General features: G+C 38.3%; 1 protein-coding gene across 1 annotated transcript; it reads right to left on the bottom strand.

The window, feature by feature from the left end:
* Positions 1-128: 128 nt before the first annotated feature.
* firrm (fignl1 interacting regulator of recombination and mitosis) lies at positions 129-25,021 on the bottom strand. Its single transcript, XM_073855379.1, is given in 25 exon segments — positions 129-335; positions 436-567; positions 654-734; positions 865-969; positions 1,074-1,187; positions 1,970-2,065; positions 6,794-6,913; positions 7,469-7,654; positions 7,888-7,977; positions 8,177-8,228; positions 9,049-9,131; positions 10,789-10,975; positions 11,852-11,978; positions 13,750-13,898; positions 14,483-14,547; positions 14,633-14,722; positions 17,712-17,846; positions 18,729-18,817; positions 19,442-19,604; positions 19,778-19,918; positions 20,022-20,126; positions 20,244-20,332; positions 24,198-24,237; positions 24,375-24,488; positions 24,810-25,021. Coding segments are annotated over 24 exon segments (2,736 nt in total). The 5' UTR covers positions 24,465-24,488; positions 24,810-25,021.
* Between the last annotated feature and the right edge of the window lie 1,532 nt (positions 25,022-26,553).

Raw genomic sequence — 26,553 nt, 5'->3', positions numbered from 1 at the left:
GACATTTGTCCATTCAAGCTTAAAAAAAAACTTTACACAGTGATTTTAATTTCAGTAAGTTTGGTGATTTAGAACAGAGTACTTGTTTGTTAAAAGTAGTTGGAGGTAGAGGTGGTGCTGTGGTTGATTCAGGATTGCTAATCTGTAGTGGTGTTGATCTGAGTAATCAGAGTCTGCAGAGCCTCGAGTCTTAGCCTCACCCACTGCGGAGGTGACGGGCTACAGCCAGGACCTTCTATTGACTGCAGTGCTTTTAAAGCGCTTTCTGCCGTCTGAAGATATCGCTCATACTCCTCTTCTGCTTTGGTCTCGTGTCTTGCCTTTTTTGGACATGGCTGGCGAAGTGAAAAAGAAAAGCAATAATAGAATAACTAAAACTTCAATAATTAGATGTTGCACAGGCACAATATGTTATCTCATATGGATGTCACTTACTTCCTCAGCAGAGTCTATGTTTACAGGTGAGCTGCTCTCTCTCTCTAGTTGTTTACAGTGATTGTCTATGATGCTCGTCCCCTCCTTCAGACGTTCTAATCTTGCATCTGCAGACTCTTGCTGTGAAACTGTCTGTAAAGTGCAGGGTAATACATTGGTCTATATAAACTGCAGTAAGATATAATTATACCTTTAACTACGTACCTCTCCATACTTACCTTACTGAGAAAGTTTATCACTTTGGTTTTGACTTCCTCTGACGTCAAGGTTTGGGAAATCACTTCCTCATGATTGGTTATCTTAAGTTAAAAATAAGAGCTGAATTATAACATTCGATCTTAAAATTATATATTTAGTTTCCATTTGTGTGCATTATGTTCTGATTTACTAAATTGCTATTTTAACAACTGATAATATTGAAATTCTGACCTCTGCAAAGAGACCAAAGGCCTCCAGAACATGCTGGAATATTAGCCAGGATGGGTGAGTCAGAAGATCATTAAATAGTGCACTGATTTTTGGCAAAACCTGGCCCTGTGATCACAAAAACACAACTTTGTATTTAGAAACAATAAATGGAGATGGATTAGACTCATTTCCTACCCTAGGCAAAACACATTAACTCATTTCACTCATACCTGAATATTGGGAGGAAAAAACACTTTCCCCATGGAGGCAAGAAACTCCAAAGCAGCCAAGATGACGTCATCTGGGCATTTCCGCATAGTCAAACCACTCAAACAGGAAACAGCCTGTGACACACCAAAAACTTTTGAAAGTGAGCATAACTGTACATGAGAATTATTTAAACTACGTAATAACTGTATATAAACAAGACAAATGAACTTATTTAACTCGTTCCCCGCCATTGACGAGTTATCTTCCGCAACTTATAAAACCCGGAAGTATCACCTAAGGCAAACAGCTGTATGTCTGTTTAAAGCAACACTATGTAGTTTCCATGTAAAAATGACTTACAGCTCCCCCATGTGGTTGAAAAGCGCAACAGTGCCTGGTATCAGACACTCTTCTGCAGGCAGGGAGAGGGGCGGGGCTGTGTGCTCTACCCTCCACTGCCACTTTCAGAGTGTGCTTGTAGCAGCTAGGAGGCTGCTCAGGTTGGAGCAACAGTACAATTTGTCCAGTTAAAAGTTGTTCTATCACTGAAATTATTTTAGAGACATTATTTAAAGGTAAAAAAACTACATAGTGTTGCTTTAAAGTTTTGAGGATCTGATCTCTATCAAAAGTCCTTCACAAAAATGGAATTATCTCAGCTTTTTGCTCATAAATGTGTGTTTTTGAAGAGACATATACATATATTTGAGAGGTGATAAAAAGAGAACTAATGAAGGTAGGATGAAACATTTTTTTTGTTCTTTGAAAGCATATGGTCTCTTCTTTAATTTAATGTGTGTTTAAAGAAGAGCATTTTCTGAGAGGCATTAAACTTTTGTGAAAATCATGAAAACTGCTGGCGGGGAAAAAGTTAAATGTACAACTGAATGCATTGTAATATGTTAATGGTGGTCACCTGTATGATAACATGTGGCTCTATACTTTTGATTACAGCAGCTGATATTGACAAGAGTAACTTCACAGTGCACTGGAGAGGAGGATAAATCTGAACCTGACAACAAAAATAAACACCAAAGTAAAAACCATAAACATACATTCACTACTTATTGGTAAAAGATATACATTTTTCGAGAAATATCATCAGTGGTTCTTAAACTGGGGGGGGTGAGATGGTGCATTTCTGGCATTTTATAATAACATTAATTTATCATAAATCCTGTAATTGAACCTCAGAATAGGGCTGTCACAATGATTAAATAATCGTCTCATAGTGATTGTTTGACCTCATCGTGATGATTTCAGATCACTGCAATGATTGGGGAGCTGCAGCGCCCATAGATATCATATAGAAGACTAGATGCCCTATTGGCCGCTGGGGACTGAGAAATACGGCGGCCACCTTAAACCGGTCGTACTCCTAGTTTCGTTGTATGGCAGCAGATAAGATGCCAGAGCACTGTGGAGCATTTTCCTGTTCTAATCGGCAGACCATCGCAAATAGAGCCAGGAGGATTATTTTCACAAGTACTTTTTAACATTGCGGTACTATTGGTTGTATTTTGTGAATAGAATATTATCAGAAAATTGAGAAAGAGCCAGGATTATTGATTTTACTGTATTGAAATCGTAGCCAGCTAACGTTCGCTAGGCTATGTTTACTGCAGCAGCCGCTGTTCACCCTGCAAGGAGAGGTGGAGTAAAGTAAAGTAATAATTACAAGAGTTTCTCTGTTGTGAGTATTGTGTAAGGCGCTATATGAATGTGTATTATTATTATTATTATTATTATTATTATAAGGTGCTGTAAGCTGCGTGATCCGCCGAGCTTTAAAAAGCTAAGATGTCAACAGTCATCCACGTTGTGCGGGAGGATCTGGAACAGAGGATGTTTTCCTTCGTAGGGATCACATTGAGGAGACTCGATTTGGAATCGACAACTATCAGTCTGACTCGTTGTCATTGGTTGTGTCTGTGTTTTTAAAGATAATGCTCCACCATGTTGCCAAACTCACCTCTCTTGAACTACAGAAAGGGAGCACGGGAAAGAAGCTCTGCAAAACAGTCCTCTTGCGTGCGTGCGTGTGTGCGTGGAGGGGGGGGGGTTACAAATAATTTTAAAATGTTTCTTCACCTTATTAAAAAGTCTTATTTTACTGCAACTATCTGTTTCTGGTTCTTTGTCATATTTATAGTGTGTGATTTATAAAATATCTTATATCCTACATCACATATTTTGATTTTGGACTTTATATCTTATATCAGATTCAGACAATTTTATTACTGTTTAGGGAATATTCATTCATTCCTACAGTGAACATTAAGTGGCGCTGTCCACATTAGTGTTTGTAACACTAATATTCTAAACATAAATCTTGACAAATATATATTGTTGGAAAGCTCAAAGAGTATAATTTTCATATTTCATTACCATTTGGGGAAAATTATGACATAGTGAGAGTCAGTTTCTAAAATGTTACGGGCTCACAGGTAGGCCAAATTTGTTTTTGCATATAACACTAAAACCCTACTCTAAACCTAAAAAAATCATGACAAGCTATATATCATCGGAAAGCTCTCAGAATGTAGTTTTAATATTTCAAAACCTTTTTGCATGAATAATAATGCGGTGACAGTAATTTATTAGTTTGTGAGTATACAAGAGTACAAGCGTATGTGGCAAAATCTAGTGGCAGTTGTTGGTAAAACCATTACAATTGTGACACAAACATCATTTTTTGTGATTTTAACTTGAAATTTGGATCACAACTACTTGAGACATATTGCTTCATGTTAACATTATTTATTGTGTGAAACATTAACTTTTATGTAATTTTATTTATAAATGAATATGTTACTGCATTATTTTATATATTAAAATAAAGGTAAACGACTATAAAAATATTTTTGTTTAATATTTTTACTTTCTAACTCATTTGTGAAAAACCCTAAATTGTCTTCTTTAAAACAAGACCAAGATTAGGTTTCTAGCCCAAAGAATCCCAGAGAAATATTCATTGAAAGATGTACATCACATTGTCACCCTCCACTCAAACGGGATTTGCAGCACATAAGGGGTTAAAATACGCTGAACCATGTGTCCTGTATCATAGCTCCATGAATGACCTTTGCAGCAAAAAAAAACCCGCGTGGAAATCTGTTCAGTATTCACTGAGATATGATTAATTAAATGCGCTGATAGCTCAATCCACCAGTCATCCAGATTACACTGAGTGGAGCAGGTCACCGATCTAAGATGGCGGCCCCATGTCTCGCCGCGCAAGTAGGCAGTAGCGGTCGATAGGGCGTCTACCTATATGATGTCTATGGCAGCGCCTGTATAAATGAGACTGTATCAGATGGCGCTCCTTAACTGATACATTGCAAAGCCTTTCAATACAGTGGAAAAGAAACAGCATTTAAAGAAATGCTGCAAAACTTTGATAAGTAGTATAAACTGCCAGGTAAAACATTTTTACATTTTCAGCAATTCCAAATTTAGGGAAGTGAAAGATGCTATTCTTAAGGATCTGTGAGGAATTGATTTTTTTGCAGCTACTACAGACAAAAGGCCAGGGAACTACACTAACCTTTTCCACTGGTGGCACTTGCGCTACCAAATTTTTCAGTTACTGGCGCAAAATAAGATTTGGTCGCACATATTTTTTCAAGTTATATTAAGGCGCTCTGGATAATAAGTAAGGGATAATGTAGAGGCAGCCGGTAGTTATTGGGAAATAAGCCCCGACAGTGTGATCAGGACCCGACGCGAATCGGAGGGTCTTGTATCACACTGAAGGGGCTTATTTCCCAATAACTACCGGCTGCCTCTACATTATCCCGCTTATTACACGGCTACTTGCCACATAAGAAAAAAAACTGAACATGAATATGAATTTGAAACATTTTATTGGCATATTTGTTTTAAATTAACATTTTTATCCTTCCGCGAAACTTTGCACAGATGCATAAAATGATCGTAATACCTTATTAAGATCCGCTGCTTCATACTTGTCTGTCTCCATTTTTTCTCTTTTAGCCAGTCTTTGAAAAGTTTTAATCCCCATTCTGTATTTTTGTGTGTGTTGGCTTCGTAGCTGTCATGCTCTATTTTGTCAAGTTCAGTCTCAGTAAGCTGTCTGTGTCTTGTGGTGGTTGTCCAGTGTTTGTCACAAGATGGCGCCAAGCAGACAGTAATCTTTATTGATCTTTATTGGCGCGGAGCGATTTTACTTGTGCAAGTAGTCCGGCTATGCGTTATTAATTTGGAGCGGTTATTATTTGAAAAGAACGAACCTGCAAATGTCTCAACTGACCAATCAGAATCAAGCATTCCAGAGAGCCGTGTAATAATGAACAATAATGAAACTGTATTGCATACAGATATGCTTTTTATCTTACTTGCCATCTTTTAAACCACATGCCTTCTTGTTTTCTTAAACGTTGCAGTGTTTCCCAAAGATCTGAAATTTACTTGTGGTGGTAGCCGGTCATTACCCACTGACAAATAATGGTCTACTATACATGTGACGAAGAACTAATAATGTGTGACACAACACGATACTTTGATTTATTAAAAATTAATATTAATTTCACATTATATTTCATTAATCTAACCACCCCAAACTTTCTTTGCCATTAACAAAGCTGACACTGTTTGTCAGAGCACCACGAAACCACTTACTGTTTTTGCACTGATATATGAAGCAATTAGACCCCTTTTATCAAACTCAATATAATACAATACTATGTATAATATATTAATAGACAGTGCAGGTCTATAGATTATAAATGTGACTGATGTTATAATGGTTATAATTTCTATTAGATAGGCACTTTAACTGCTTATGTTCTATCTTTCTATTTCTCCCTTGCCGATTAAAAAAGCTTAATCCACTCATTATTTCAGATTTAAAAGACTACTTGCTGTCCCGATAACAGACTTTACATTGCTTTGCATTTTTTTTATCCCGGGTCAGCTTATGCTTTGCTAGTTCAGTGCAATGGGCTTGACATTAGCACTGCTTTTTTGCTACAATCTCTATGCAAACTTTTTAAATATGGATATGGTTTAAGAAAATATATGGTTTATTAATAATAAGATTATTAAAAAATGTGAGAAAGAATATGCAGCGCGTGGACATAACAAGAACCATCGCCATAGTAACCGGAGGCACACTGAAACTGCACTCGAGCTTTAGCGCGGTAGCGCTCATGGCCGTTTTCTGATGACACACCAAAAAGTTTAAAGAACAATATCCTCTCATGCATAACTAGCGTAGCTTAAAGGGCTCGTTTTAGTCGTGTGTTGGTCCTACGGCGTAGCCGAGACGGCGTCGGTTCTTCGTCGGTTTTCATTTATACTTTTGCGTCGTCGTCTGCGTCGACGTGCAAACACGCACGCAGGCCGCTGGTGGGCAGCAACCACGTGTGTAACCACAGTAGCAGCGCGAACACCAAAGAAGAAGCTGCTTTTCAAGTTAAGCCACAAACGAAGAAGAAACAGCAACTTGTTGTGTATAATTTGGGAAGACCAGCAATGATGGATGTAAATAAACAGCGACATTTGTTGCAGTTTCACTCCTCAACTTGGCCATTCTTTGTTTTCACCATTGCAGGGGTTCTGGTGGACCAATCACAGCGCTTGCGGTCCGCGTAGAACTGACGCGCTGTTAAAAATTTTGCGAGGTGCGCGTCAGGCTACGCAGAGCTACGCACAGGCTACGCATAGCCTACGGCGTAGAACCTACGCACGACTATAAATCGCCCTTAACTCAACCCACCTGGCTGCTACACATGCGACTCCAGATCATTGAAATTATCTTCACAGAAGATACCACCACAGATTCTGCCTGCAGGTTGCTTCCACCCATCACCACCAACACACACCCCAGCGTCTTATTCTGAACCACAGAGAAAAACAAAGAAGTCAAAGGGTTCGGTTTTAAATGTCACTTAAGGATATGTATCATGAAAGCAAGGCTGTTTTTAAGGGCAGATAAGAGCAGATGTGTTATTTTTAAAACAATCAAAACATAAGTGCTGAAAACACAATACAAGTTTTAGTTCATATCGAAACTTTTCAGGGTCAGGACATTGAATTAAGCAAATTTATAGTCTTTGACCTTAAATCTGAGCTTATCCGTTTCCCATTCTAACAACTGACTGACTGACTGACAATGGGTATCCTGGGTAAAGCTACAAAGAAGGTTTAAGGTCATTATGATGAACTGTTACATGCACACAGAATGAAAACTGCTGAGTCCTCATAATCACACGTGTTTCTTCTCATGTCTTTATTGGCAGGTCATATCGCATATTATCATATGGCTCTTATCTTTACCAAGCTCGATCTTTCGGTGGTCAGCTTGTTTTAATGTCAAATGTTGAGGTTAATGACAAAGCTCCTGTAAAATATCTACAGTTTGATGTAGTTGGTGTCACTGCCAATCTCTTACCAGTCTTGATAGATTTCCCAGTCTGAAGCCGCTGTCCTGCCAATCCTGGAGAACAGCAGAGGCTTTGGAGAGCACCTCTTCCTCCACCTGTGCGCGTGCCTCCGAACACAGACACCTAAGCAGAGTGTGACGCCACACACACAGGTTCTCCTCCTGAGAGGGAGGAAAAAGCTCCACAAACTCCATCTGTAAACACATCACAAAACACACTTTATTACAAATCAAAGAAATACTCTTTTTGAGAGACAGAGCAGGTGTGGAAATAGAAACAAACAATATTAGGACACTGAAGATAACACACACAAACTCATCAATGTTCTTAAAAACATGGCAAAGGTGTTGTACTTTAAAGACTTAGTGGTTCAGACATGCTTCAGTGATATATCTGAAAACCATAGAGAGAGAAACAGAAAGTAAACCTGGTGTTTTGGAGTCATGAGAAAAAGTAGACGTCTTAGTAGCAGGGCCAAGTGAACCAGCTGATAACCTTCACTGGGACATGACCTTATCTGCAAAGAACACAGGTCACAGAAAAACTAGTTCACTCCTAAAGACATCAAATTATATCGAAAAAGCAAAAAAAAAGAATGTTGCTAGATACAAGTTGTTTTTTCCCCATTTTCATTTAGTGCCAACTCATTCAATTCATTTGGGGTGTACTCTCTCAGACAAACATGATAAGGTCACTTTCCCAGCTCAACAACTCACCAGATGAGCAATGAGGTGAACATAATGAAAACACAAGTCAGCCGAGCCATACCTAAAAAGTGAAAAAATTGACGTCATTACATACCACTGGCATAGCTTTTAACGCACGTAACATTATAGAGCAAATCTAAACCACGTTTGCCGTCATCTTTATTCAATCTTTATCTCAACGCAGTGACAGATTGATGTCACAGACAGGTGGTTGTCCAGTACAGCTCTGTTCACACAAAAAAAGCCTCTCTGTAAATGTGGTTGTGAGTCCCGAAAATTTACATGAATGAGTTTGTTTATAGAATGCGGTTGTCAATCCTATAAGTAACCGAACTGCATATAAATGCACTCGGACGCAAATACGGAAGTGATGATGATATCTGGATGCTGTGTGAACATAGACTTGGGTTATCAAGTCTACTGGAATTTTCAGATTCAAAATTAGCGAGTGTGATCGCTCTGTACCACGCCCGGGCGTGGTTTGGTTAATCATGCCCTGGCTGGCTTGCAGAGGTGGGCTGAAGCGCGCTTTATGTGCCCTTAGATTTTTGCCTGGCTGCCACATCCACACGTCAGTAATCCATGCTCACTATTTCCACTCGTCTTTTGGAAACCGAAACATTTATATTTTCCAACATTTGTTCCAAAGGTCAGTTTAAGTCACTAGCAAGAAAAATAAACAAGCACAGACCGGAAATTTAGGGCAGAGGCGTAACCACAGCAAAACACGTGCGTCTGATAAAACTACTATATCTATAACGAATTCAATACAGGAGGAAAGTCCTTTAATTGTTTATATTGGCCGTCTCTAAAGCTGTGAACTTTGGAAATGTGTCACAGAAGCCATGGTTTTTATCTAATGTGTGTAAGTCTACAATCACCTTGCCAGGAAGCACCACAAATCTGTGGCCAAAACAGCCGTCTGCATGTCTGCCTGCAGCACAGCTGCTAACAGTGATCGCTCCTAAAAGAAGAAAACAAAGACAGCAGTAAAATCATATGCAGTTTTCTTTTTAGTCTTGAAGGAAAACACCACCGTTTTTAAATATTTTACTAGGTTCTTACCTCAACTTAGACAAATTAATACAAATGCAGTAACATCATCACTCCTGACTACTCCCCCTCTCGGTCAAACTTCCATCAATGTTATTCCACCTAACGTCGAAGTGCTGTAAACTAAGTGCTCTTTGGCCATACATTATAGTTTTCATTTTTTTATGCTTAAAAAAAGGCCACGTTTTATTTTGTGCCACCATACTTACTCGTGTAACTACTCATGTAACAGTCTTTAAATCGGGAAAACATGGAAGTGTTTGGTGGCTCTAAATTCCTCCCTGTTTGGATCCTAAGGAATGAATGGGGTTAGGCTAAATGCTAACACATCCACGACGCGGATGCGCTGTGCAAAGATGAAGTGCACGCATTGAAAAAAGATAAGTTTGTATTAATTCACCTAAGTTGACGTAAGAACATAGTAAAATATTGAAAAACAGTGTTGTTTTCCTTTAATGAGTACTAGCTATTTGTCACCTTGTCTTTTTAGGTATAAAGTGTATTTTTAGCATTTTCCCCGGTTTCACAGACAAGGCTTAAGATTAGTCCTAGACTAAAACACTTTTGAGCTGTCTCAACTGAAAATAACTCACAGATCTTAAAATATGCCAGTGTCATTGATTGGTCTTAAGATACACACCAGTGATGTCTTTTTCTAAGGCATGTTCATAAAAGATGCTTTAACATCTTAATTTAACTAAAGTCGAGTCTTGGCTTTAACTAAGCATTGTCTGTGAAACAAGGCCTTAATGTTTCAATTGAAATAGGAAATATTTTATAATTAACATCGATTTTTTTTACAAAAAAATCCTTGTTAATGAGAAGTACACTCACCTAAAGGATTATTAGGAACACCATACCAATACTGTGTTTGACCCCCTTTCACCTTCAGAACTGCCTTAATTCTATGTGGCATTGGTTCAACAAAATGCAGAAAGCATTCTTTAGAAATGTTGGCCCATATTAATAGGATAGCATCTTGCAATTGATGGAGATTTGTGGGATACACATCCAGGGCACGAAGCTCCCATTCCACCACATCCCAAAGATGCTCTATTGGGTTGAGATCTGGTGACTGTGGGGGGCATTTTAGTACAGTGAACTCATGGTCATGTTCAAGAAACCAATTTGAAATGATTTGAGCTTTGTGACATGGTGCATTATGCTGCTGGAAATCAGAGGATGGGTATATGGTGGTCATAAAGGGATGGACATGCTCAGAAACAATGCTCAGGTAGGCCGTGGCATTTAAACGTACCCATTTTGCACCAAGGGGCCTAAAGTGTGCCAAGAAAACATCCACCACACCATTACACCATTGCATTAATGAGAAATTGAACAGGTGTTCCTAATAATCCTTTAGGTGAGTATATAAGTTAACTATATAAATACTATACAGAAAAAAACATTTAACATTGTTTAATAAATGCACTATTACATTACATGCACTAAATCAATTTGTCTCTAATAAAGGTTTTAATATCAGCTCTCTTACTACACTAATCAACATCAATTTATCGAAGGAAGTAAACATCTAAGCAGACAGTTTTGTAAGATTAATCACTGACCAGTGGAGCAAAGTGTTGATGGGGTAGCGCAGCCACATAGGCACACAGATGAACACACACATGCTGATGCAGGCTGACTGTACCCTGAGCCTGCCCTCGCAGCATCACCCCCGGCAACCACACCGGAACCGCACGCTCCAACATACACCGCCTGAAACTCTGCAACACTGCCTCAAAAATTGACCATCTGCAGAAAAAAGACAACGTCGTTGCTACAAAATAACCTTAAATGTCATTTTCCATCGGTGATCATACCCGAATTTGCGAGTTCTCGTGTTATCTGGGCTGGTCCAGCAAAACATCATAATTTAACGTCATAATGGGCGGAGACAGAACTAGATATCACGCGATCATCACGTGAGTTTGCGAGACCTTATGGGTCCTCGTCACTTCAGCACGCAGCCGCTCTGCAACAAATACGGAATCCGATCTGCAGCCGCTCCGCAGTTGGTGGAAATCCGGGGTAAGGAATATTGCTATAAGCAAATCAGCATAGAGACAGAGCACAATTATGCTAATTTGAAAACCACGCCCACCGGGGGGAAACAATCCAACAGTCTCCCTTGACTTTGTACTGCGAGAGGCCGCCTCCTTGTCATTTCTGCCTTATAACAAAAACAGTATAATGCCTAAAAGCTGAAAGAAGTTTTTATAAGCTGTCGAGCCGTAAAACTCAGCCTTTAAGGAGAAAAAAAGTGGACCGCCAGCTACGTTTCCCTCTAGTGGGCGCAGTTCTACTATGAAAAGTTGCCTGTTTTTTTGGGGGGTTGACAGCTTATAAAAACTTATTTCTGGGTTTTTTAGCTTGTTAGCTGTACATCCTGTCACACAGCAGGTTTTAGGCATTATTCTGTTTTTTGTTATAAGCCAGAAATGACAAGGAGGCGGCCTCTTGCAACACAAAGCCAACGGAGACGGATGGATTGTCCCCCCAATGGGCGTGGCCTTCAGGTTATGACGCGTTGCACTCTATTGTACAGACATCAATTTTATGTGGCTCTAGAAAAAGGGATTTTAATTAGGGTGAATGTTAATGGGTTTTCTCCAGTTGCTACATATCTACCTAGGATTTTCCTCTGAGAACTGGCTGCCATCACTCCACAGCCGCAGTGCCTCCTCTGACTGAGAGATTTTACCCAGTACATTGACCAGTAGCAGACACTGTGGTAGGCAAAGCTCTGTACTAGAGTCTGCAAAACACAATAAAACAGAAAAGTACATAAAATGCAAAACAAATCTGCTAATGTCATCTGGGCCTGATGGTTACTGAATAAAACCAAACCAAACAAATTGCAACCCCACACATTGGAACTTATTTGCAACAAAAGGCCACGAGCACTAGTTCACTTAAGGTGACTGGGCAGAGCACAGGATGTACACCCAACAATGTGTTTGTGCTGCCAAAGGACAGTAAATCTCTCTGAACCCATTATGTCTCTGATATATATAACAAATCCATCACCCATGTTTCACTCTTCAGTGACTGATTCGTTTAAATGTGCAATATTGCAGACAGTGACCCATCACTTACATAACAAAGAGCACAACAGACTTGACTAGGTTATATCTATTAGCCAGATAAGGACAAGCCAGAACTTTAGAAAATGTTAATGTCAGGTCAAGAGTGGGTGTTAAGTCAGCTAAGGGAAGCAATGTCCAAGTTAAAAGTTTATGTGAGGCCAATATTAAATTCAGACAAAGAAGAGTTTAAATAACTTAGAAAAAACAATAAATATTTACAATATATTTCAATTAACGTAGCAATTAACAAATACCTTAAGCTTAATAAATAATTTAAATATTTAACACTTGTGTTGATAGCCATGAATCTATTAAATTAATATTGATTAAACAATATTTTAAAGTTATATTAGTCACAACGGGTAGAAAACGTCAAACAAATCACTGAATTGAATTTTCCGTTTTACAGCTAAAGCATGTTATAAGAATTATATCATAGCTATATAGTTTGTTATAATATAGCTATATCACTTCTACTTGTTTTGGTAAAAAAAATATTTTTCTTTCCTCAATTGGTAGTGCGTAAGCAGCACAAAAGTCAGTGGACCTTCATAAACACACATACCCAAAAAATGAAATACCTTGAATGCACTATAAATTGCTTTGAATAAAAGGAATGTGTCAAATGCATCAAGCATAAATTATCTAAAAATGAAATTAATTTTTTCAAATGGTGCCAGGAAAAAAAGAAAAAAAATCAATGAACTGTGCCTACTGCTAAACATTATGGGGCGGTTTCCCGGACAGGGAATTGACTAATCCTAGACTAAAACATTTTTAAGAGCTGTCTAAACTGAAAACAACTTGCACTGACATATCTTAAAATACATCAGGGGCCTTTGTTTTGCCTCATAATGCATACAGGTAATGTTTTTAGTAAGGCATGTTAGTTAAAACTAGTTATATTTCCTAATTAAACTAAGGCCTAGTTCTGGATTAAGCTAATCCCTGTCCGGGAAACCACCCCATAATTGTTAAGCCTGTTAAAACAGACTAGCTCAATAAAGTCATAACAAATAGTAGTAACACTTTACAATAAGGCTGTATTTGTTAACAAATAGTTAATGCATTAGCTACCGTGAACTAACGATGAACAATACTTCTACAGCATAATCTAAGTCCCTGTTAATTTCGACATTTATTAATACATTTATAAAAATAAAAAAAATTCTGAGTTGCATTATGAACTAACATGAATAACTGTATTGACATTATCTAACATTAACAAGAATTAATACATGCTGAAAAACTATATTGTTCATTATTTGTTCATGTTAGTTAATGCATTTACTAATGTTAAATAATACAACCTTATTGTAAAGTGTTACCAAAGCAGTTAGTTATAATTCAAGCCTACAGCCTAGAGTGTTTCAATACATTGCGTGTGTGCAGAGGTGACAGCGAGCAGAAAGTAATAATATTTAACAAAATGACGCTCACTATTTTCTGGGTCCAGGACTGATTCAGCAAAAGGATGGAAGGCCAACAGCTGTGTCAGCATGGCATCCATTGGAACCAGAACTGCTACTCTCAAGTCCTCGACGAGGGCAGGGGGCACAGACAGGGCAAACACAGAGGGTGGGAACTTACTGAGGGGAGAAAAGAAATCAGACTTGACAATAGCAAAACACGAACAGGCGAAACTTTAAAAATTTAATTTTTACACAATTTTAAAGTCAGTGTTGGTATAGACGGTTTCAGCAGTAACAACATAAACAAACGGCTTTCGTAGAACACACGTAACTTCCGGTAAACTCCGCTAAGAATCCATTACAACAAAGTCCCTTTAAAGTAGTTTATTTCTGATAACAAGCAAAATAAACAGTAGATTATCTTAGTTCATATTTCATAGCTAAAGTGTATAAAAAACTACACCGAGCTAACGTTGTTGTGTAAAATGTGTACTACACATTTGTGTACTACTGCCAAACATCCCTTCACATATGATCGCCGTCTCCCCCTGTCTTTAGGAAACCAAATTTTTTTTTAATTTTTGACTAGGTATATGTTCCAGAGTTCGCTTTAGCCACTAGTCAGACCATTAAATAAACAGAAACTGAAAGTAAAGTTCAGACCAGGCGCGTAACTGCGACAACGCACATGCATCCGATGAAACCATCTATAGAAACACTGGCTGTCAGTGCTTACATCATAAAAAAATACTGTTCACTACCTGTGGATTTGAAGATACAACTGGTGAAAACGGTGGCACGATTTGGCAAGGAATGCTTTAAATTCCTATTGTGTGATAAGGACACTTTCATTATTACAGTCTATCAATACTGTGCGTGAGAAAAAATACTTTCGTTTTCACCTTAATTACCTTTGTGTAGTGGACTAATGTGTTGGCAAAAAACCTACACATCTTTGTTGCTTTTTGGAAAAGCTTGTATTCTGGACAGTGTACAACATCCTGTGGGAAACCAAAGGAGGAAGGCAGATATGAAGTCCAAATAATGATAATTACAGAAAAAAAACAGTCTTTACTAGGTTTGGTATCATTTTAATTTAGCGATTCCAATGCCAATTTTGCTTATCGAATCCGGTTCATATCTATTCCTGATACCAATTTTTTTCACCCAAAAAGGAAAATAAATGTCATTAATGAGTCACACTCATGTCGTTCAAAACTTGTAAGATCTCCCGTTCATCTTCGGGAAAACAGATGTTTTAGATTTAGTCCGAGAGCTTTCTGACCCTCCATTGAAAATCTATGTACCATATACTGTCCATGTCCAGAAAGGTAATAAAATCATCAACAAAGTAGTCCATGTGACATCAGTGGGTCAGATAGAATGTGTTGAAGCTTTGAAAATACATTTTGGTCCAAAAATAACAAAAATTAAGACTTTTTTAGCATTGTCTTCTCTTCCGTGTCTGTTGTGAAGCACATGCGCGAGACTAAAGTCACGTGACTGCAGTGATGTGGATGGCGTACGATGCGGTTAACATGTTATCTGGTGCCCCCCAGCTGTTGTTGTTTTTTTTGTGCACCCGGGCTTCCTTTACAGTCTTAGGGAAACGCACGCTGTAAGTTTGAGAAAAAAATTTCTCAAACATTTCTGAGGATAACACGTCATCCGTGTCACTGCAGTCACGTGACTTTAGTCTCGTGCATGTACTTCACACATTCTAACTGACGCACTGATGTCACATGGACGACTTTGATGATGTTTTTATTACCTTTCTGGACATGGACAGTATACCGTACGTAGATTTTCAACGAAGGGTCAACAAGCTCTCAGACTAAATATAAAACATCTTAAAATGTGTTCCGAAGATGAATGGAGGTCTTATGCTGCGTTTACACCAGCCACTGTAGAGGCGTCAAGTGTGAGTGATTGCAATGTTAAGTCAATGTGAAGACACGTTGACATGTGTCTGAAGGTCTTGTGGCGAGAATGAGACGTTTGGTGCAGTAGACACGATTCCGCCTCATTTGTGTGTCTAGTTCGCGCGTGCATTCCAGTTTGACGCAAATTTGCGGCTGACGCCCGAGTTGAAAATTTTTAACTTTGGCGGATTTTCACTCTGCGTTAACCAATCAGGAGTATGCTTGCTGCTGTGGCAGCAGCCCTGCCCGGAGTCATTCATTCATCATGGAGGAACGTTTGATATTGTCCGTGAGCAGTCACCCGGAGCTATACTACACAAGTTCTTATTTCTATAGAGACAGGAATAAAAAGGACCTCGTTTGGAAGAGGGTCAGTGAGGACATTGGGCAACCTGGTAAGTTGTAAATACACATTTTACATTTGAGTCACATGATGTTTAGCGACCCGCGCCATTCCCGCCGGTTTTTAAACTATTTTCCCCCTATAGTAAGGTTACTAAATACAAACCGGTAACTCTCTCGATAAATGCACAATCAACATCAGCCATCTTGCAAACAGACAACCGCATAGCACTTGCCCCTCCCACAAGAAGCGGATTTCGCCTTTGATGTGCGTCAAATGTTTGCTTTTTCCGTGTGTCTACTTCGCTCTAGACACGCGAATGCATTCAAAATGTTCAAGTGGCAAACTAGACACGGTAGACGCATTTTGACGCCTCAAACGCGGCTGGTGTGAACCCACGGTTACAAGTTTGGAACGACATAAGGGTGAGTCATTAATAAGGGTGCAACGGATCACAAAACTCACGGTTCGGATCACATTACGGTTTTTGAGGCACGGATCGGATCATTTTTCGGATCAGCAAAAAAAAGTATGGGAAAATTCTAATAACAAATCAAGAAATTACAAACATTTATAAAAAATAATAAAGTTGCACATTAGGTAAGGTCGAAAATTATTAGGTACAGAAATCAAATTAATAATAACACTGCATTTATTGTATTAATTAAATGTAATTATTATTTTTTTAAAGCTTCAGAAGTGATTTTCTCTTTGTCTTGGGTTGTTTGATTAACATTAATGACACAGACTTAAGTAGGTCAATTGAGCTTACTGTCTCTTTAGGAAATATGCACAGACTGCATATCTCTCCGTGTGTGCACTACTGAGTCCCCTTTAATGAGCGCACACACACACACACAAAGACAGAGGGCGAATTACAAACGGCGCAGCATCACAGTCTTCCCACATAAAACCTTACTTTGTTTTTCATTGCTCTATTAGCCAAATGTATTTTAATACACTACAGTATGAGAGAGAGTAGCGCAACACTCTGAAGTTTACACATCAAGAGTTCTGATCTTTGAAGGATGATTAACGTCTGACTCGAGCTGGACTGGACGCATTCATCCGCACATGCGTTTGTGCATAAAGTAAACTGCTCACTTTAGCGCCTTTTGCAGTTAAACTGTTTAAAATCACTTGAATGTTAACATTTGCAAACCTTAGAAACACTTACAAATAATAAACTTTCCCTATTTAAATTTGCGTATTAATCCACGAATCACATGCGAGCCGAACCGTGGGTCGTGATCTGTACGGATCTGTTACACCACTAGTCATTTATGACAATATTTTCATTTTTGGGTGAACTATCCCTTTAACTCCCTGTTTAAGCAAATGTTGTATCATATTAGAGGTATTGCCTACCTTACACAAAATATATTTTTTTCAAACAGTTCAACCAAAATTTGAACATTTGCTGCGGTCAGTCATAGTGCCAAGTGAAATGTACTGCGCATGTGCTTAATGAGAGAAGGTTTGTCGCAGGTCCTGGCAGATAGATAAACTGTAAAATGCTTTCTGCTGTTTGTGTTCGCCATATGAGAATGACTTAAAAAGTCAGGAATGGATAAACAGAACTGAAATGCGCATGTCATATCGATTCCCTGGTTGTTGTTGTTCTTTTTGGACCCGCTTCTAAAATGGAACCGGTTCTCGATACCCAACCCTAGTCATTAGACACACTTTTCAACAGATTAATGTCTTAGTCAAATTCTCCTGTACCTGCAGGCCAGACTGCTGGATCTGTTGAGCCATCACGAAACAGTTCTGGACAGACGTACATAGATCTTCACACAATGAGAAGGCTATGTCAGTGTGGTTGAGATGATCTTCCACTAAAGACTGGTGCTTCACGCTCTGTTTGAAATTAGACAACTTTTAAATGGACTTCAGTGTTCTAGGAAATAGTGCACTTAACTATTGGCGCTTTTCCATTGCATAGTACCCCACGGTTTGGTTTAGTTTGGGTCGGGTCAGCTTACTTTTGGGAGCCTTTCCATTAGGTGCAGTACGTGGTACCAGATACTTTTTTCGTACCATCTCGGTTGGGGTTCCAAGTGACCCAAGCTGATACCAAACGTGACGCAAAAACACTGTAGATCACTGATTGGTCTGAAAGAAACGTCACTAACAGCGTCATTCTGTTAGCTTTACCTTTAGTGCTAGCTTGCGCTGTCTCGAGCAAACATGTTGTCATCTGTGCTCTGCTATAAGTTCCCAAACTCCCTTTTAGCGATAAAAAACCTCCACATGTTGAGAATCAGCGACACCATAACCGTTTTTTCCAGACTTGCAGTTTGTTGCGGAACATTCGCGACGAGCACGTCGGCATTATATGCTTAAATGCAACTTCAGTGAGGCTCGGCGGAGCGCCGTCGACTGACGCCACGGGTGTTTGAACAGAAACTGTCATGTGATACAGAGGTAGTGATAAACGCGATGTGCAAACATCTATTTGTGGTGGGCAATTTTCATTTTGTAGCTTACTGAGAAATAAATAAACGTATGGAAATATTACAACTTGTATGATGTCACAGCTGTAGGCAGCGCAAATATAACAACACGCCTATAATCCTTCCCACTGCAAAGTGATACTAAACTCAATGGAAAAGCTAACCACGCCAAAGTGAGGTGAGCTGACCCGACACAAACTAAACTAAACCGTGGGATACTATGCAATGGAAAAGCGCCATATCACACATGTATTTATCTAGGCTTCAAAATGCACACGGTTTATACTCACTTGATGATAAATTTCCATGTGTTGGCATGTAGAGCAATATCCAAACTGGATATGACTGCACACATGTCCAGCAAACTGTGAATCACTTCAGGTCAAAACACAAAATTGTAAATTACTAAAAAAAGCATGATAAACTTTTCAACAAAAAGTGCATGCAACAAATAAAACGTTTACTCATTAAACAACTTTTGAGACATGAAATTGTTAACACAAGACAAAACATTTTCAGGTTCATCCATTTACTTCCAAAAAGCACAGTAATTTGATAAGGTCAAGTAATTTATTTTGAGTTGTGTGTTGCTAAACAACTGCCCGATATACTACTGGCACCAAAATGCAGGGTTTATCCCACAAAGTGATTTTTATAACTCAAGGTTAAAAACGGCACTATCCCCTTTTAAAATTAAACCTGGGGTATAAAATGATAATCCATAAAATAAGCCGATTTCCCAGACAGGGCCTAAGCCTAGTCCCAGACTAACTTAAAAGTTAGAGTTGTCTTAACCCAAAACAACTTGCTCTGTCATATCTTAAAATATATCAGTGCGAGTGTTGTGTTTGAAGATGCAAACCATTAATGTTTATTTACAAATTATGCTTGCCTAGTCCTGGCTTAAGCTAATCCCTGTCCGGGAAACCGCCCCAAGTGACTAAAAATCAAGTTTAAAAAAGATTAACTAATCGATAATCTTCTGCACAAACCACACACCTGTGACAATGTCTGAAACCTCCTCCTCAGATGAGGTGTCATCCAAATGAATTTTTTCCAAGAGCTCCATCAGGCCCTTCTGCAAAGAGTAGGCCTCTTTAAATAAACCCTGAAGGAGATCTCCCACCAATGACAGCCTTCCACTGTACATGACCTCACTGTCCTATAAACATAAGCATCATATTGAAATGTAAAGCCATTTTAATTTCCCACACATCAGACAAGGCAATGCACAAATGCACAAAAACAGGCAACAGTCTTCCGGCAAACTTTGTCTATTTTCAAACCATGTTTGTATTAAACCAAAATAGCATTTTACAGGAAACACTGCTTTACCTTGCAGTGCTGAAAGGTGTCCTTCAGGATTCTGAGGACACAAGACGGCAGAGAGCGGATGGCGTCCAAGGAGACAGACTCTTCAAAAGAACCAGCGTGACGTACACAGCCAGAGAGGCACTCCAAGGTGTGGACCATCATCTGGGCACATCAGCAAAAACATAATCAAGGTCAAACAAAGCAATATTGTGTAGAGTTGTAAGTTATCCTAAAATATTGCAGTTAAATTATGGGAAAAACACACCTTTAGAATATTCCTCAAGTGTGCATGCAACTCTGTGTTCTGACTGGAGAGGCCGTCAATTTGCTTGCCAATTTCTTCCAGGAAACTTGCAAACATTTTTACCACCTGTGGATAAAAGTACATTGACAACATATGAAAAACATATTTGTTTTTAATATGCAGTATTACAATCTTCAGCACAGATTTCATTAAAAGTAACTGGAGAACTTAAATATATCACACCTTGGGTAAAACAATGGAAAAGCATTCCACCTCTAACTCGGGTAAAGAAAGATGTGGGAGGAACTGGTTTGTGATAATCTGCAGAATATCTGTGGAGGTAAAAATAAATACATTATTTATTATCAATAAACCAATCCTTAAAGGGATAGTTCACCCAAAAAAATTAATCATTTACTCCACCTCAAATTGTTCCAAACCTGTACCAATTTCTTTGTTCTGCTGAACACAAATTAGGATATTACAAATGAAAAATGTTAATAAATCTGGGGCACCATTAACTTCCATAGTATTTTTTCCAACTATAGAGAAGTCAATGGTGCCCCAGATCTGCTTGTTTACAAACAATCTTTAAAATATCTCCATTGTGTTCAGCAGAACAATGAAATGTATACATATTAGAGCCCGACCGATTTATCGTTTTGCCGATTTTATCGGCCGATATGAGCATGTCGCAGATATATCTGTATCGGCGTATAAGCCGCAGATATGAAGCCGATATGAACGTCCCTTTCAAAAAACATTAAATGCTTTTGAAAGATGTAAGTACTAATTTTGGCCAGCAGAGCGCGCCCTATTGGTTGCTAATGGCGACCCAGGTCACTCACTGGAGTGACACCAGCCAATCCCCCACCCCTTTCACTTCAGTCAGTTCAGGTGGCGGCAGTCACGCGGTCTCTTTACAACATTATACACCTGGTATTAAGATGCACTTTGGTCGATTGGATTATAAGTGTGCGAGAGAGACACATTCCTGTTTACATTTGGTGTTTTTAATCCGTCGCTTTTGTCCACTTGCGAGTTGTTTAAAACGCAAGCGGAAGAAATGACGCGAGGCGGAGAAAGGACGCGCTTAAACTGACGCGCAGTCTGTGGCAGTACAGCTGCTTGTGTTGTTACTGAACGTGCAATTGATTAAATAAGCTCGCGCAACTTTGCTCTCCGCCTCGTTTATTTAGCGAGGGTGTAGACGCTTTAGTTTTATAAAAGTTTAAAGTCCCGACAGAACACTGTGGGTTCGTGTTATAAAAACGTTGTGCAGTACATTAAACATAAGCCTCAAGCCCGTAGGCAGGGGGGGTTCGGGTGGTTCGATCGAACCCCCCCTCACTGCCAAAAGGTCCAGAATTTAAGTCGGTTTTTTTCGCTTGATTATTGTCATCATTGTTTTAATCAATGCTTGTGACAAATATTCTGGGTTCCTGTTTCAAATTTATATGATACATTATTGAAGCTGGACGCATGATTTCTGTCATTTTCTGTTGCTCGTTTTATTTGACAACGCTCAGCGCTCGTTTGACTTCTGGCTGCGCTGCGCAGACTGATCGGAATGTGACGTCTTAGCACCGCGAGACCGATTCAATAGTAAATAACTCACTATGCTTTTAAATAGATCTCGCGGTAGTGTGGTGTCACAAGTAAGATAAGTAAGATAAAGTCCACATTATTCCGAGATGACCAATAAAATCAGACTGAGGTGCAACACAGGGGTCAGATGCGCAGTTAGTGGAAGTGCAAGAAAGATGTAAGTAATCAAACGCTGACTAATATACAGTAGTTTAATGATGTGAGATATGAAACGCAGTGATTGTCAAGGTGACAAGACAAGAAACATTAGAGCACATGGGTGTCCAAATTTAATGCGCTGCTTTAACTCCCTCCAGTAATTCACTTCCCATTATTCAGCGTGTTTATTAACAAAATTCAACGCCACTCTTTAATTCTTTAAGATATCTTTTTTACTGTATGATTAGATTCACTGTGTTGTACTGAACTGCTGCGCTGCGAATCTTGAAATTGAAAACGCGCCGCATCACGTGCGCCCACCGGTAATGCGCGTGCACAGAGTTTAGAGCCAATATTCATCTTTTGGCTTAAACATTTTATTGCATTCGGTCTTAAAGCCCAATAAACAGTACCTGTTGAAGTCATTAAAGTTAATTAAACAACAAAAGAAGAGAAAGTCACTCACTGGTCCTGACTGTAAGTGTTGAGCTGCTATTAAAAGTAAGTTTAAGGTTTATCGTGGAATTTTGATTTTCTGAACAACTTTTAATGTGGGGTAATGTGAAGTAATCGTAGATTCATTTATGCTTTTTTAATAATTACAGTTTTCTTTCATGGGATATGGAAAGTAGCATCTGCCAACCCATTTATACAATTCTAGTTCTCTGCATTATTGATGTTGTATTTAAGCATATTAAGTGTATAATAAGTGTGTGCATATTTTGAATTAATTTAATAAACTAATTATTGATGGCCTTTAGTTAATTCACTAAAATGATCCTATATTCAGTAAGCCTATGTTTACTTTACTGACAGCCCATTGTGCCCAGGATGGTAAAATAATTATTACAATGCATTCCTATAATGACCAACACAAATCTCCTGCATACTGACATGGTTTGAAATCTATAGTTATTTGATTCTTTGGTTTTCTGATGTTTTTTGAAATTCATATATGTAGAGCAGAGAAAAAAAATTCCTGGGGTGCATGCCCTAGAAAAATACATATATGGACCTCTGTATTTATTAAATCTTGCGTATAGCCCTGCTCATAATTAAATACAAAAGGAGGAGAAAAACTGCAAAAAGGTCCACTTTTTGAAAAAAAAAACCCTTTCAATAGGCTGGCTACGGACCTGAGCCTACATCATTATATTGTCAGTAAGTCAAGCATTGTCGTCTGAACGGTAAGTTTCTATTTAATTTGTGAAGTATAACTTACTGTAAAGCTAATAAACAATGACTTTATAAGTTTCTATTTTTTAAAATAAGCCCAATATAACATTATTCTCGTCAAAACTGACAATGATTTAAGTTATATGTATTTTGTTTTGTTTGTGTTTTAAAGTTATTTATAATAAGTCAAGTTTACTGTTTTGTGCACTTATATCAGAATCATTTTGGATAATATAGTTTATTGTTAACTTGTAAAACACACCTGCCTATATTACATATCTTTATCACGTCATTTTAAGTGTTTGTTCACCACATTTGTGAGTGATGTGATCATTACAAAAAAGTATTTATACATAGTATATTCTGTTAATGTATAGTGTATTCTATGTACAGTACTGTAGTAGTATAATATACTGTAGTATATGTGTACTGTACTATAATTTGCACATAAAGAATATCGGCCGATATATCGTTATCGGTCTTTTTTTACTCCCTAATATCTGTATCGGCATCGGCCCCAAAAAATGCATATCGGTCGGGCTCTAATACATATATACTATATTTAAATGAATACATTTTTTTTACATTTTATTTTATATCTTAATCTTTCTTAAAGAATTGTTATTTTAGCTGTGAATGTATTGAACTCAGGGCTCCAGACTAACTTTTTTCACTAGGAGCACAGTGGCCCCCAACTGAAAATTTTAGGGGTGCAACCAGAAAATTTAGGGGCACAAACTGTTAATCAACATGCTATCCAAATATTTACATTTCTGCTCATTTCCACTGTATTACTAATAAATACTTTAATGATAGATACAGAAAGTACAATGTGCTGTTTTCAAATTCAGTTTTACATCACAAAAAAGGTCAAATTTACTGGTCGCACATGTGCAACTGGGTGTAAAATTCAGTGGCACACTCTCCAATTTTGGTGGCAGTCTGGAGCTCTGGAACTGTGTATGTGTGTATCTTTTGTGTGTGAAATGTTAGATGCACTGTGAAGCACTTTGGTCAGCCATGTGGCTGTTAAGAAAGGTGCTATATAAATAAAGTTGAACTTGAACTCTTTCTTTAATGAAAGCAATGCAAAGTGTCCACATATTACCTTAAAAAAATAAATAAGCCACTAACAAACACTGGCAACTCTGCTTCTTTATTATCTTACTAGTATTGATGTGTCCTAAAGACATAAGCTAACTTATAACATACAACATATAATGATCATTTTTGCAGGCCCTTAAAAAGATACAGATGCAAGATTTTCTGACTTACTTGTGCGCTCTTCCCAGCTGTCAGTGTCATGATGCATAGCGTAAAAAGTGTCAAGGCCAATCTGAATCATTTACTATTGACAAGGCAACACTAAACAATTCGATGCATGTGTAACACCAAGATAGAAACATTGATATCAACTACTTGAAAGCGAAATATACAGTCAGTAAAGGATATAACTAGTTTGGGCAAGACGGATTTGAGCTCTTGTTGACAGGTTTCCTGGTTCCATTGAGAAACCTCATCCAAAAGTGTCACTTGGGACATTGCGGTCACTTTTCCAAAACAAACCTGCGTTAAAATAACGTTACATTTGCAGCTCAAACGATAGATATTGCACAACCAAGAGACATGATACAGAGGTATACACTCCAATAACCGGCTTCTAAGCAGATAGCAATATAAAAAAGGTTTGTTCGCTATCGTGGTAAACAGTAATTCGTTTACTTGTCAGACTACGTTAATTTATCAAACTAATATTTGCTACGAACTTGCCGACTTAAATCGTATGGAAAAATAACGTTAAAATAAATCCGTTCGGAGTTATTAGATAATTAGGAAACATAATAAACTCCTAAACTAAACACATGTTTAGCTCTGTTTTGAATTTACCTCATTTCACTTTCTGTTGGACGAGTTCACTCGCCTTCAGTGAATAGGGTGAGAAAACGAAACCTGTTGGAAGACGGATTCATGTGGTTGGCAGACAGAACATATTTATGTACAAATTAAATATCGTCTCTACGACTATATTCATTTACGGGTGTAGTTTAATATCAGTTAGTTCTTACGAACTTCCCTTTTAAACTTCAGATGGTACAGCTCAAATTTTCGCGCCGTATTAGGAGAGGTGTGTTTTATTTCAGCTCCGTCAAATCGCTCTTTACGATGATTGGTCAACAAATGCAACATGTTTACTACAGACCAATCAGAATTTAAGACGGTGGCAATCGCTGTACAACTCGAGACGTTTAAAGGAAAACACCACCGTTTTTCAATATTTTACTATGGTCTTACCTCAAATCAATTAATACATACCTATCTTTTTTCAATGCGCGCACTTTTAATCTTTGTACAGCGCTTCTTGAATGTGTTAGTGTTTAGCCTAGCCCCATTCATTCCTATGGCTCCAAACAAAAGTTTTATTTTGTGCCACCATACTTACTCGTGTAACTACTCATGTAAAAGTCTTTTGGTGGCTTCTAAATTCATCCCTGTTTGGGATCCAGACCGGAACAATTATGTAATGATTATTTTCACCAGCAGAGGGGGCTGCGAGCAACGGATTACTGATCTCATTTATGATTACTGATGAACACACTGATGAACACTGATCGCATTCATGTTAAATTAAAGTACTAAACCAATGAAGTGAACTGATCACAATATGGTACTGAGCATTTTGTTTTGCGTAAATGTGTTTATATTTTGCATTATTCCTTCTTTTCCACGTTTACAATGCAATGAAATCAGCTGAAATAGTAACGTTGATGACATTTAATGTCATATCAGTGCATTGTAAAAAGGAAAAACAAACAATTAGATTTACAGAAATTAATTGAATTAGAAACACACAACAATGAAAAGACGAAAATATCCAAAAAAGGTTTTGTCCCTATTTTTTAATTCATTAATAATAACAAATGACTTTGTCACTTGGTAGGTGTGAGCAAAAATGCAGTTTTGGGTGTGTCCTTTAACATGCAAATGAGCTGATCTCTGTACTAAATGGCAGTGGCATTGGACAGTGCAGATTAAGGGGCTGTATAATCTGCTTCTGACATCACAAGGGAAGCAAAATTTCAATGACCTATTTTTTCACATGCTTGCAGAGAATGGTTTGTCAAAACTAAGTTACTGGGTTGTTCTTTTTCGCCTTTTCTAGGTTGATAAAAGCACTGGGGACCCAATTACAGCACTTAAACATAGAAAAAGTCCTTTTGGAATCCATTCAGCTGATCTCCGGGTCTAGCGCTAGCACTTTTAGCATAGCTTAGCACAATCCATTGAATCTGATTAGACAATTTTTTTGCATCAGCAAAGGCATTACACAAGTCAACAAATGCTGAAAGATCTGAAAGTCCAAGCCCACCTTAGCTAAGCCCCATTATAACAGCCACCACAAAGTCACATTAAACCACATTAGATACTTTGAACCACTTAAAGGTGGAGTCCATGATGTTTGAAAGCCAATGTTGATATTTGAAATCACCTAAACAAACACGCCCCTACCCCAATAGAATCTGGACCTTCTGTTGATATACCCGCCCCACACATACGCAACCCGGCATTTGATTTGATTTGATTGGCTATAAGTGTGTTTTGGTAGTCGGCCCGTCTCCTTTTCCAAAGCGTT

This window comes from Misgurnus anguillicaudatus, chromosome 18, assembly GCF_027580225.2.
Source record: "Misgurnus anguillicaudatus chromosome 18, ASM2758022v2, whole genome shotgun sequence".
Taxonomy (NCBI): Eukaryota; Metazoa; Chordata; class Actinopteri; order Cypriniformes; family Cobitidae; genus Misgurnus; species Misgurnus anguillicaudatus.
This window is presented reverse-complemented; position numbering and strand designations above follow the sequence as displayed.